The sequence below is a fragment of the Equus asinus genome, chromosome 13 (assembly GCF_041296235.1).
Source record: "Equus asinus isolate D_3611 breed Donkey chromosome 13, EquAss-T2T_v2, whole genome shotgun sequence".
In the NCBI taxonomy this organism is placed as follows: Eukaryota; Metazoa; Chordata; class Mammalia; order Perissodactyla; family Equidae; genus Equus; species Equus asinus.
Window position 1 is genome coordinate 14,653,492 of NC_091802.1, and position 12,780 is coordinate 14,666,271.

Below are 12,780 nucleotides of genomic sequence, written 5' to 3' on the forward strand. Positions count from 1 at the left end.
CCCATGAACCTTCATGCTCTCTCCTGACTTCCTCCAGCTCCCTTCGCCCACACCCTGTGCCTTCCTAGGAGGCAGCACCACTTCCCTGCATTGGTGATAACACCTGTGAAAGGCTATCCCCCACTGGCCTGTGAGCTTCTCAAAAGCAGTGTCTGGGTCTGATTCTCTTCTCGCTTCCCCACTACATCCCGTGCAGGGCTGCAACTTGATGTTGGGGTCTGGGGCACTTGGGTGGGGTGGGCAACTGAGGCAACAAGCCAAGGCCCGGTGGGTCAGCCTGCTCTGGGAGGCCCTTGGCATAGGGGTAGTTTCAGCTGTCCTTTCCCTTGCGCAGGCCCAGTCCTTGATGTTGCCAGGCTTCAGAGATGGAGGAGCAGGCTCCTATCCTGGGCAGAAGGTCCTAACTCATCTTAGGATACCGAGTTCAGTCTCCCATGGACTCACAGGCCTTGCAAAAGGAAAATGAGACTCTTGGAATTGATGCCCCATATAGGTTCCATTGTCTGGGACCAGGATCACTTATTGTCAGAGAAACTCTGCCACCCAGTTAGAAACCTTCCCGCTTGTAGCTTTCCCAAGAACAACGCTGTCAGGCACTGAATTGCCTCCCTCCCTCCTTCCAGCCATCCATCCCATGATCAGTCATTCTTGCTCCACACCCAGTCCCTGCCTTCAGGACTCCTCATTTCTCCGAGTCTAAAGGGAGAACCATGTGTGTGAGTAGAACACAACACATTGGGCTGAGGCATAGAGACAGGGCCAAACTCACTGGGTGGGTCTGGAACAGCACTGTGGGGAAAGCAGAGCCTAAGCAACACAGTCATGAAAGCCAGAAGGGGTTACAAAGACTGGGGGTGGGGGTGGCTTGTAGGGGGCAGGGTGGGTAGAGGTAGGCTCTCAAGGGAGCGAAGTCAAGCATCTAAAGGCACACAGGCCTCCAGGTACCCTCCTATGGAGGACCAGTGCTCTCTGAGGCCACCTGCATTCAGCCTTGTGTCCCAGCAAGGCCCACCTTTGTCCTAGCTCCACCCCCTGAAATGGGCAGGCCAGGTTCTCATAGCCTCCTTCTTTCTGGAGACACGACGACACTGGAGAAGCTGTGTCTCTTCAAAACTCATGGCCAGGAGAGAAGGGGCTTTCCTTCCCGCTCCCTTCGCCCCTGCTCCCCTGAATGGAGGCGGAGGAAATGTGTGCTGGATACAGTGGCCGGGCCTAGAGACAGCTGGTGGCTTTGGCTGTTTGCTGGCCTCTCCCTTCAGAAGGGTGGGTTCTCAGAGCTTAGCCTTAGGGAAGTGGCCCTTCTCCGCTACTCACAGCAGGTTTCCTTGCCCCTCCGCAGTGAGAGCTGGGCCCTTACTTTGAGGCCCAGGTGGCTTGTCCAGTCTGGCTTCTTTTTTCCCTTACCAGAGCTAAAGGAGATTTGAGGGACTTGAGCTGCATTTGAGTCCACGCTGGCATGATTAAAGCAGGAAAAAAATATTTTTCTCCAGCTTCCCCAAAGCGACCTGGAATAAGCCCTGTTCTAGTCTGGCTCACCTCACTTTATTCTTACGGGGAAGGGCTTCTCCATGTAGCCTGTACTTCCCTGAATTACTCAGACTATGCAATGTTTTTAAGACAGCACCTCAGGGCATCACTGCAAGGCCCCATGCACCTCCCCATCCCTCTCCTGTAGGCAGGAAAGCTTTGTGCTGACAAATAGGAAACTGAGGCCCTTGGGTGGATGGACAGGCCAAAGCAAACAAGAAATGGTACTTGTGCCTTCTGGTTCCCAGGCCAGGGTTTCTCCAGCAGTCTTTGGGGAATTAAAAAACAAAAAGAGCGAGAGAGATGCCCAGATATCAATCCTAATGTTCTCATCCCGTTGTCTGGAGTGAGGTCCCACCAGGAGTAATTTTTTAAATTCTAACATGTAGCCAAAGTTAAGAATCACTATCTCAGAGTACAGGTATTTTGAAAAAGTTCCCCTGGGTCAACAGTGAATTCACTGCTTCACTGCATAACACAGACAGGACGGCCCAGCAGTTTGAGGGAGAGAGGCGGGCAGGGGCAGAAGTGTTTACCTGTTTGGGGAACACCAGAGCCGGCTGCCCTTGGCTGAGCTCCACTCGGCATTGCATGGTGGGAACTTCTGCTTCTCTTTCAGTTCCTCTTGACGGGCCTCCAAGCCTTTGGTGATCATGGCTTCTACCCGGGTCAGTTCTGGGGTAGGCAGCCCATCCTCTCCGTAGAACCTTCCTATCACCCGTCCTGCGGTGACAGGAAAGCTGACGTCAGAGCAACAGTGAGAGAACAGATGCTTAGCGTCTGAAGCGGTTGTAGTAAAGCTCAGGTTCCGGGGTTGCTGACTTCGGGGCTCTACAGGAGCCTGCTGGTGCTGACTTAGCAAGAACTCGTACTGGAGGGACAAGACTCCAGAGAGAAGCAGCCCTGTTCTAGTGCAGAGTCCTCCAGCACGGAAATCATAAAATCTTTCTCACCTGTAGAATCAGTTCCCTGAGAGGGGAACCATGTGCGATTCATTGATGGTGCTCCACAGTGCTTGGGGCACACAGTAGGTGCTCAATAAGTGTTTGACGAATGAATGGCTTATTGGGTAACATTTTCGTGGCTCAATTCCTCCCAAGATGACTTATTTTGTCTAATATTAACTATAAATAGGTCACTTATTGAGCGTTGACTCAGTGTCAGGTGCTACGCTAGCACTTTACCAATATTTTGTTAATCCTCCGAGGGAGAAATCACTGCTCCCGTACATTCACAGGAGAGAGCCTGGAGATTAATAACTCGGGGAAATCTACAGAGCTGCTAAGTGGGTCTGGCCCCAAGCTCATGCTCTCCACCACTCTCCTCTGGCTCAGTCCTTCGGTGGACACACTGAGTGGCAACCGGGTTTAGTTTAAAATCGCTGTCAGAGTTTGTAAAGGTCTAAGATGTGGCAGCAGCCTGCAAGTGGTCAGCAAGCCTACAGGCCAGAGCCAAAAACAGATCAGTGCACCTTAGGTGCGGGGACTTTCATCTCCAAGTCCCGAGGGCACATGGCCCTCCCAGGCAGCACCTGGCCCAGGGCAAAAGAAGCAGCAGCAGTCACTTCCAGGTTTGATCAAGTGGTGGAGGCAGCAGTGCACACCCGCCCCAGCTGGTCTGTCCAACCTGCGCAGGCCCCGAGAACCACCTAGCTTAGGTTCCAGGGGCGCTTCCATTCGGTGTGTCTAAGATTCAGTTCATCCTCTCAAGTCCGATGCCCTATGCTGACTTTTCCAGTTCTCTTTACATCACTTGGGTCTGTGGTACCTGGATCAGGAGCCTGGGCTCTCTCAGACTCCTTCACATCCACCTGTACCCATCCCTGTCCACGTCTAGTCCATTAGCAAATCTTGTCAGTCCGACCTTTGAGACACCCTGACTCTGTCCCCTCCTTTCTATTTCCACTGCTGCCACCCTAACCCAAACCATGGATTACAGCAGTTGCCTCCCGATTGGTCTCTACTTCAGCTCGTGCCTTCCTACAGTTCTGTCTCCACAAAGCAGCTCGGGGGGGGGGGGGGGGGGGGCGGTCTTTTAAAAACCTGAATCCTTTTTTTTACCCCGAGGAAGATTAGCCCTGAGCTAACATCTGCCAATCCTCCTCTTTTTTCTGAGGAAGACTGCCCTGAGCTAACCTCCGTGCCCATCTTCCTCTACTTTATATGTGGGACACCTACCACAGCATGGCTTGCCAAGCAGTGCCATGTCCGCACCCAGGATCTGAACCCGTGAACCCCGGGCCGCCCAAGCGGAACATGTGCACTTAACTGCTGCGCCACCGGGCCGGCCCCTAAAAACCTGAATTCTATGATGTCACCTCCATGCCTGGTTTGAACCCTCAATGGCTTCCAAAAGCACATGGATGAAATACACACTTCTTATCAAGGCCTCCAAGATGCTACAGCCATCTGACTTCAGTTTGCTTCTTCAGCTCTTCTGGAGCCACTTCCTCCCTCATTAGGCTCCAGCACTTGGGCTTCCTTTCTATTCCGTGACCATGCTTAGCTGCCGCCACCCCAGCACTCCTGTTCCTTCAGCCTGAAAAACTCTTCTCCCAGATCTCTGTACACTTGGCTCCTGCTCACCTTCCAGGTCTCAGCTTAACTGTCGTCTCCTCCAAGAATCCTCCCTGACCGCCTGCTCGAAGGTGCCGCACACCCCGAAACATGCATCAGATTCGTTTCCTTTTATTCACAGCCCTATCTGGAACTGTCTGATCTCTTTACTTGGTTATGATATATCTCCCCCATCAGTGAGGCCCAGTGCTCAAAACAGCTTAGTACAGAGCATTCATTTTAAATGCTCGTTAGAACAAATGAAGGCCTCAGGGCCCCTGTCCCAAGCCTACAGTCTATGAGTTGGCCTGCACAAAACTTTCTCCTATAGAGGGTCCCTGTATGCATGGTGACAAGCCTTTCTTGCTGGGTTGTAGACGTGAGACCAAAGAGAGGGCAGTAGTGGTACAGGCAACAGAGAAAGAGTTGCAGAAGCTGTGTGGTGAGAATGGTGGTCAGCGTTGGCTGGGTCTCCAAGCCAACGCTGTATCCGGAACACTACAAAAGACATCTCTTTTTCCCTTGAGCCCTGGCCATGTGGCTGCCAAGATGGCTTCCTGGTTGTCTTCACTTCAGTGTGTACCCATATAATAAACCTTAATCCTCTGACGTGTCCTGAGGGTCTCTGGCGCCCTGAAAGAAACGAACACAGCCCCCCTCCTCCAGAGTGAGCTAACAGGGCAGGAACTGCGCTCGACTCACCCCTGGCTCCTTGAGGACCAGACGGTAGCTTCCCCATAGTACACACAGTAGTTCCCCTTTATCTATGGTTTTTCTTTCCGTGGTTTCAGTTACTTGTGGCCAACCACACTCTGAAAATACTACATGGAAAATTCCAGAAATAAACCATTCATAAGTTGTAAATTGCGTGCTGTTCTGAGTAGTGTGATGAAACCTCACACTGTCTCACTCCATCCCACCCCTGATGTGAATCACCCCTTTGTCCACTGTATCCACGCTGTACACGCTACCTGCCTGTTAGTCACTTAGGAGGCGTCGGTTAGCATGATCGACTGTTGGGTATCGCAGCGCTTGTGTTCAAGTAACCTTAATTTTACTTAATAATGGCCCCAAAGTACAAGAGTAGGGAGGCTAGCAATTCAGATATGCCAAAGAGAAGCCATAAAATGCTTCCTTTAAGTGAAAAGGTAAAAGTTCTAGACTTAATAAGGAAAGAAAAAAAATCGTATGCTGAGGTTGCTCAGATCGACTGTAGGAACAGATCTATCCATGGAATTGTGAAGAAGGAAAAAGAAATTCATGCTAGTTTTGCTGTCACACTTCAAATATGTATGTATAGGGGAAAATGTAGTATTTATAGGGTTTGGTATTATCCGTGGTTTCAGGCACCCACTGGGGGGTCTTGGAATGCCCCATGGCTAAGGGGGGACTACTGTATTCATATGTATCCTGACTTTAACTAAAATCCCTCTGGAGCATTTCCAACCATTTGCCCCCCGCCCACCCCCAAACACATACATTAGCATTGTTCAAACAAGACCAGTTCACTCATTTCACCCAACACACTAGTTTGCTCCCCAAATATCAGTAAGACATGTTTGGTCTGGCATCCTTTGCCCACTCACAGGACTCCATTCTTATTTTGTGTTGGGTTTTCTTTTCCTTATTAACTCGGTAATGTCTCAACCTCGGTTTGGCAACCTCATGGGAAAAAGAGAGAAGCAAGCCTTCTCAAGGGCAGATGGAGAGAGGTCAGTTCCTTCACTGGCAGTCGTGGTGCTGGTCGCACGAATGACCTGGGGCAGACTAGGTGCCACAGGTTGGAATGACAAGGGCCAACAATGGTGGGTGTAGGGGAGATTGGAAACAGAAAGAACTTTAGATGTTACGAAAAAAGCATTAGCCAGTTGGATGTGGAGGGAACAGAGGAACTAGTAAAAATGCCAAGTTCTTAGAAAAGGTGACACAAGTAGTAATGACAGAAGCAGACATTCAGAGGCATTAGGGGCAGAAAAAGAACTCTTCCAGTTTAGACCTCTTCCAACGGCGAAGGGACACTGATGTTCCTCCGGAAGTTAGCTGTGTCCAAGTGGGGCTCCAGTGAGAGGTCAGGGCTGCAGGAGATGGAAAAGAGGGCCCCAAACATCCCAGTGGGATGCTTAGTGTCTAACATTTCTTTAGGACACCGTTAGGTGTCTTCTCATTTAAAAGGGGAGTTTCCTCACGTCCCACCAGAGCAAGTGCAGTGCCCTACACAACTGGCCTTAACAAAGATTTGATTAGCTAACTTCCACCTGGGAGACAATTCATTCAGGCTAATTCAGGACACAGGCTAATGTTTTTCTCCTTAGAGGACAAAATAAAAGGGTATTTGTCAAAACTGCACACACACTCAGGCTTCAAGCCTTCCTGACTGTTTGCTGAGGCTAGATGCCTGGAACACAGCAAGACAGGGAAGCTGTCCTCCTGGAGCCGGTTGTTCAAGGGTGGCACAGGCAACCACTGGCTCTCGGGTAACAGAGGACAACGTAAATGGCCAGGCAATCCTATCTCAAGATTAAGAGTGAGGGAAACAAGTGTCCCAGCCATTTCCTTCTGGTGCTCACTGCCACACTAACAACCAGAGTTTAAGGTGAAAAACTAATGGGTAGTTTTCAGATTTTAACGTTGAGTCCAATCCCCAAAGAATTCTAGCCCGTTAAAAAAATTGCAAGATAACTACATGAAATCTATGGAATGACCTGTGGAATACCTACCAACGAATTCGTAATTCTTCTCATAGAATGAAAGCCAATTCTGAAGTGTCAGCATCTCAGAAAATGACAAGTCAGATACATCATCCACGAGGCCTGCTGCAGAGTAGTCCCCAGTCACAAACGCTCTGGATGCGTCTCGGCCTGCGGGAGAGATGTTTCCAATAGATTAACTTCTAAACCACCGACACTGTGCCAACTTAAGAATCTATGTTCTGAGAAACATCTCCTGAAAACCCTCACTCCCTGCAAGCATAGCTAATGCCCCCTAATCGGTGACAGATGCTCCTGGATCCTGAACACACATTTTGGCATCGATCACATTCTTTCACTTACTTTCAGCAACATTTCCCACAGCTGACCACGTCCCTTGGCCCCCATGACACTCCACTCTTGGTTTTCCTCCTACCTCTGATTGTTCATTTTCTGTCAGCCTCAGGGATCAGTTCTTGTCCACCTTCTCTGGTCCATCCACACCCTCCACTTGACAACCTTATCCACTCCTGTGGTTTCAAATACTACCTTCATGCTAAAGACGGCCAAATTGTATCTTTAGCTCAGACTTCTCTTGAGCTCCAGACCTGTATATCCAATTGTCTACTCAACATCACTTAAATGTTTTACAGATATCACAAGTTCAAAATGTCCAGCTGAACTAATGGTCACCAGTACCCCCAGCCCCAAGAAACCTGCATCTGTTCCAGTATTCCCTGTCTCAGTAAGCATCAACCAGTTGCTCAATCCAGAAATGCAGTCCTGGATGCCTCCTTCATCCCTCGCATCCAATCAGTCCCGAAGTCCTACAATTTCTACCTAAATAGTTTTTGTGTCAGTCTACCCTTCTCCATCTACCACTAAGCAAGCTCAAGCTGCCATCATCTCTCATCTGCACTATGACAGTAAACCCATAGGAGGTCTCCCTACATTCACTCTTTCCCCACTCATCTATTTTCCATATAACACTTAGACTGATAGTTTAACACAAATTGATCATGTCATTCCCTTGCTTAAATATCAGTGGCTTCCTTTTGCCCTATGATAATGTCCAAATTCCCTAACATGCCATTCAGGGCCCTGCACCAGCCACCACCAAGCTCGCCTTGCCACTGTGCTTCCTTCCTTTCCCCCTTCCTCCCCTACTACGTTAGGACCTCTGGTAATACCAATATGTTTTCCGTTTGACACCTGTTACAAAAATAATTCATTGTTTATGTGATAACTAATGTCTATCTTTTCTACTAGTCTGCAAGTTTCATCAGGAAAGAGAACACATCAAACTCCTTTAGTATTGATTTCCCAGTGTCTGGTGGTGCCTGATATTTAGTAAATTCTCAATAAACATCAACTGAATGAAACCCATATATTTACAATTACAATACATATATTTACAATTACAATTACAGTAAGGGGTGCCAAGACAATTCAGTGAGGGAAAGAATAGTCTTCAACACTGGTGCTTGGACAACTGAATAGCCACATGGAAAAGAACGAAACTGGACCCCTACCTCACACCATAGATAAAATTAACTCAAAATAGATCAATGACCTGAATGTATGAGCTAAAACTATAAAACTCTTAGAAGAAAACATAGGTATAATCTTAGTGACCTTGAATTAGGCAGTAGTTTCTGAGGACACCAAAATCACAAGCAACCAAAAAAAAAATTGGACTTGATCAAAATTTTAAGATTTTGTGCATTAACGATCACTATCAAGAAAGTGGAAAGAGCCTACAGAATAGGAGAAAAATATTTGCAAATCATATATCTGATCAGGGTCTAGTATACAGAATATATAAAGAACTCTCACAACTCAACAATAAAAAGACAAACAACCCAACTGAAAAATGGACAAAGGATTTGAATAGACATTTCTCCAAGGAGGGTATACAAATGGTCAACAAGCTCATGAAAAGATGCTCGACATCATTAGTTATTAGAGAAATGCAAATAATCAAAACTACAATGAGCCACCACTTCAAACCCACTGAAATAGCTGTAATCAAAAAGACACACACAAGGGCCGGCCCCATGGCTGAGTGGTTAAGTTCACGTGCTTCAGTGGCCCAGGGTTTCATGGGTTCAGATCCTGGGTACGGACATGGCACCGTTTGTCAGGCCATGCTGAGGCGGCGTCCCACATAGCACACCAGAGGTGCTCACAACTAGAATATACAACTATGTACTGGGGGGCTTTGGGGAGAAGAAGAAGAAGAAGAAGAAGAAGAAGAAGAAGAAGAAAAAAGATCGGCAACAGATGTTAGCTCAGGTGCCAATCTTAAAAACACACACACACAAAGACAATAAGAAGTTTGGTGAGGATGTGGAGAAATTGGAACTCTAATACATTAATGATGGGGAAGTACAACGGTGCAGCCACTTTAGAAAACAATTTGGCAGTTTCTCAAAAAGTTAAACACAGAGTTATCATATGACCCAGCAATTCCATTAAGTGTATACCCAAGAGAACTGAAAACATATGTCCACACAAAAACTTGTACACAAATGTTCACGGTAGCATTATTCATAATAGGGAAAAAGTGGAAACAAGCCAAATGTCCAACAAATGATGAATAAACAAAATGTGGTTATCTATACAATAAAATATTACTTGGCCATAAAAAGGAATGGAGTAGTGATATATGCCCGTAGACCATGGATGAACCTTGAAAACGTTATGCTAAGTGAAAGAAGCCGGACACAAACAGCCACATGTAAGATTCCATTTATATGAAATGGCCAGGATAGGCAAATCTTTAAAGATAGAAAGTAGATAGTGGTTGCCAGGGGCGGGGGAGAGGAAAGAATGGGGAGTGATGCTAATGGATATGGGGTTTCTTTTTGGTTTGATAAAAATGTTCTAGAATTAGATAATGATGTTTGCACAAATTTCTGATTATATTAAAAACCACTGAATTGTACACTTTAAAAGGGTGGATTTTATATTATGTGAATTATATCTTAATAAAAAATAATAAAAACATTGACTGAATGAACGAATGAATAAATGAACATATCTGCTTCCCTGTGTGGGCGGTGGGGCGCATATTATAATCTGAGTCCTCAGCACCTGGCACAAGGCAGGCTACATGGGAGTGGTCAAGAAATGGATGTTGAATGAATATTGGGCACAAAGGAACAGACAGTAGAGCAGATTGTGAAAGAAAAATCACATCAGAAATGGAGTTTATGCACATACTTGTGCATAAAACTGACAGCTGCATCAGGGTGTGGCAGGACAGCGCACCAAAAAGTGCCCTCACCTGGCAGGTAAATAAAACCCTTGATGCCAGTCCCAGCTGCGTTGCTCACTGACTGTGTAGCCCTGGGTAAGTCCCTTCTCCTGCTGGACTGTTTGAGGAGCCCGGCAACACCGACTGAACTTAATTCCTTCTCTGCCTATGCTTCTATTTCTGAAGTTCTCCCTAGAGACAGGGAAGTCACTTGAGGCAGCTTTCCGATTCCCCTCATCAGTGCAAAATGCTTATTTAATATCAGCCCAGTCACTACTCTTAAGCTTGCTTGGCATTTGTTTTTTCTTTTTTAATCTGAGGCTTGGTCGTTCCTCTGGGCTGGTAAGGCAACATCTCTAAAAGTAACCGGCTCGTGGTCCCGGTCCAAGTCCTGTCAGTACTTAGTTGTGAGGGCTTTAGGCCAAGCATATCCAGCAGTCCCCTCAGTTGTAAAATAAGGACAGCAGAGCAAACGTCACTTGACAAATGTTGAGTCCTAACCTACGCACAGCTTTGTTCTAAGTACTGAAGGACTGTAAAAGTGAACAGAGCCCTTCCCTGCGCTCTAGCCTCCTCTTTTTAAAGGAAGGCAGACAAATGCAACCGTACTAGAAGTAAGAACCACTACTTTTAGGGGAAACTTGCTGTGTGTGCGGGGGGGAGGGTGACTTCGGATGGGGACATATTCAAGAGTTGATTGGAATCAGAAGAACACTGAGGGGAGGGAGAGGGTCTCATTCATCTCTGTGCCCCGAGACCCATGCAGTCTGGCACAAGCAGGTATCGGGGGCTTCTCCTGGTGGGCGATGGGTAATTATCAACAGAGGCAGGAGACGTGTTTCTCGAACCTAAGTCACGAAAAGCGGTGGGGAACGACAGGGAGGGTAGAGGCCGCTAAGAGTTGGCCTTAGTCTGCCCAAGTCAAACAGACCAGAAGGATGGTGCAGCTGAGCCTGGCCCCCAGACTACTCTGATGAATGTGGGGAGGAAAAAAACAGATGAATGAATGATGAATGAATGAACCAACGACCCGCAGGCGGCTACAGGCCCGCGTCGGAGCTGGAAGAGGAGTGAGCCGCCTCACTGATACCTGCGAAGCCGCTATAGTGGGCCCCAGGTTCGTAGTGCCTCCGGCCAGAGGACACATCGTAGACGCGGCCGAGCAACGCCAAGTAGAGGCCCGGGTCCCCAGGGCCGCCGCGGTAGCGGGCCAGCTCCTCCGGGATGAAAAGGCGAAGGCCAGCGCGGGGACTCCACCAGCCCATCAGCCGCGCTGCCATCACCGCCGCCGCCGCCACGGCCAGGCCCAGCAGGAGCCCACGCCCGCCGAGCCTCAGCATCGATCCAGCCGCAGCCCTCCGCTCTTCCGAAGTTGCCGCCTCTCTATCCATAACTAACACGGCGGAAACGCAGCCGTGACGTCACCATCGCGACGCCTATGTACTCCTGTCACTAAGGGGACATCAGAGGATTGAAAGGAAAAAGTCTTGGTGAAAAGTTCACTCCCTGGCGCCGACTCGTCCTCCTACTTTTTCAGCATAGCTATTGAACATGGAGGGACGCCGCGAAAATGAACAGCGAAAGGCCTCCTTGGATTGCAGTTCGTCCGCCCCCAACAAAGATGGTGGCAAAGGAGGCTGCGGGATGATGCAGACGTCATGACAGACGCGCCCTCTTGGAAATCAAGGCTCCACCCTTTGCTGAGGGTGTCCTCGGCTAGCTCTCACGACAGCTGGTAGAGTCCGCTTGACGGCGTCTTTGCGACAGCAGTCCTCACTTGACGGCGAGGAAGCCGGAAGCCACAGCCGCCGCCGTCGTCCCCTCCCAGTCCCCGCCCGCCGGGTGCAGTGGGAGGTTGACAGGTCGAGGCGGGGAGGCGGCGGCGGCGGCTGCAGAGCCGGGCGCCCGAGACGGAGACCCCATGGGGAACGCTTCGAGTCACAGCAGTGAAGACGAAGCGGGAGCCGCCGGGGGTGAGGGCTGGGGCCCGCACCAGGACTGGGTCGCGGATTCGGGCACGATTCCCGGCCCGGGCCCTGCGGCCCCGGCGCTGCCGCCCGCCGCGGCGCTGCTGGAGCCAGCCCGGCTGCGAGAGGCGGCGGCTGCGCTGCGGCCCGCTCCGCCCTTCGAGTCTCTGGTGTCTAGGCACCACGGCGCTCTGTTGCGCTGGCTGGAAGAGCGGCTGGGCCGCGGCGAAGAGTCCGTCACCCTGGATCAGTTCCGGGAGCTGCTGGAGGCTCGCGGCGCTGGCTGCTCGGGCGAGCAGTTCGAGGAGGTCAGAGCTGGCTGGCGACGGCGGGGGCAGGGCGGTCCCCCCCAAGGGCGTGAAGGGGTGGGCGGTGTCTTTGGAGAGGCCGGGCAGGAACCCATAGGATCCGCAGGTTCTAAGAATGGGAGCATGGGGTGCCGGGACCCACATGGGACGCTTCCAGCCTGTTCACTCCGGGAGATGGCTACGAATCTCTCTAATCGTTACTAGAGGTGTGGAAAGCCTAGAGTAGGCCGTCCTTGCTGTGAAGAACTGGACAAGCCCAGATGCCTTTGCTTGTTGTAGTACAGACATTTGTGCCCTTGCCTGACGCTGGATCGCCTGCTCTCTGGAGCTTCCTGATCAGGCTCCAGAACAGTTTAAGGGAAAAGGGATGTAGCAATCAAGGGAGTGGCAGTGAAAACCATTCTGTTTTACCGACAAGTGGCTTTTTGCACAGCACCTTCTGAATCCAGTGTGGGAGCCTGACAAATGTGGGAGGAG

The 12,780-nt window shown here is 49.7% G+C and overlaps 2 protein-coding genes across 4 annotated transcripts in view; one reads left to right on the top strand and one right to left on the bottom strand.

Moving 5' to 3' along the window:
• Window positions 1-11,657, bottom strand: part of CYB5D2 (cytochrome b5 domain containing 2) — a 37,759-nt gene extending 26,102 nt beyond the window's left edge. Inside the window, exons 1-3 of one of the 2 annotated variants that reach the window (XM_070482554.1) lie at window positions 11,119-11,552; window positions 6,800-6,940; window positions 2,064-2,250 (exon numbers count right to left, since the gene is read on the bottom strand). In XM_070482554.1, the coding sequence (XP_070338655.1) occupies window positions 2,064-2,250; window positions 6,800-6,940; window positions 11,119-11,419 (629 nt within the window). In that variant the 5' untranslated portion in view covers window positions 11,420-11,552. Of the gene's footprint in view, window positions 1-2,063; window positions 2,251-6,799; window positions 6,941-11,118 lie in introns of both variants that reach the window. The other variant, XM_014832579.3, reaches the window with a different exon arrangement.
• A 136-nt stretch (window positions 11,658-11,793) lies between these two features.
• Window positions 11,794-12,780, top strand: part of ZZEF1 (zinc finger ZZ-type and EF-hand domain containing 1) — a 112,766-nt gene continuing 111,779 nt past the window's right edge. Inside the window, exon 1 of one of the 2 annotated variants that reach the window (XM_014832622.3) lies at window positions 11,794-12,303. In XM_014832622.3, coding sequence (XP_014688108.2) covers window positions 11,950-12,303 — 354 coding nt within the window. In that variant the 5' untranslated portion in view covers window positions 11,794-11,949. The remainder of the gene's footprint in view (window positions 12,304-12,780) is intronic. The other variant, XM_014832623.3, reaches the window with a different exon arrangement.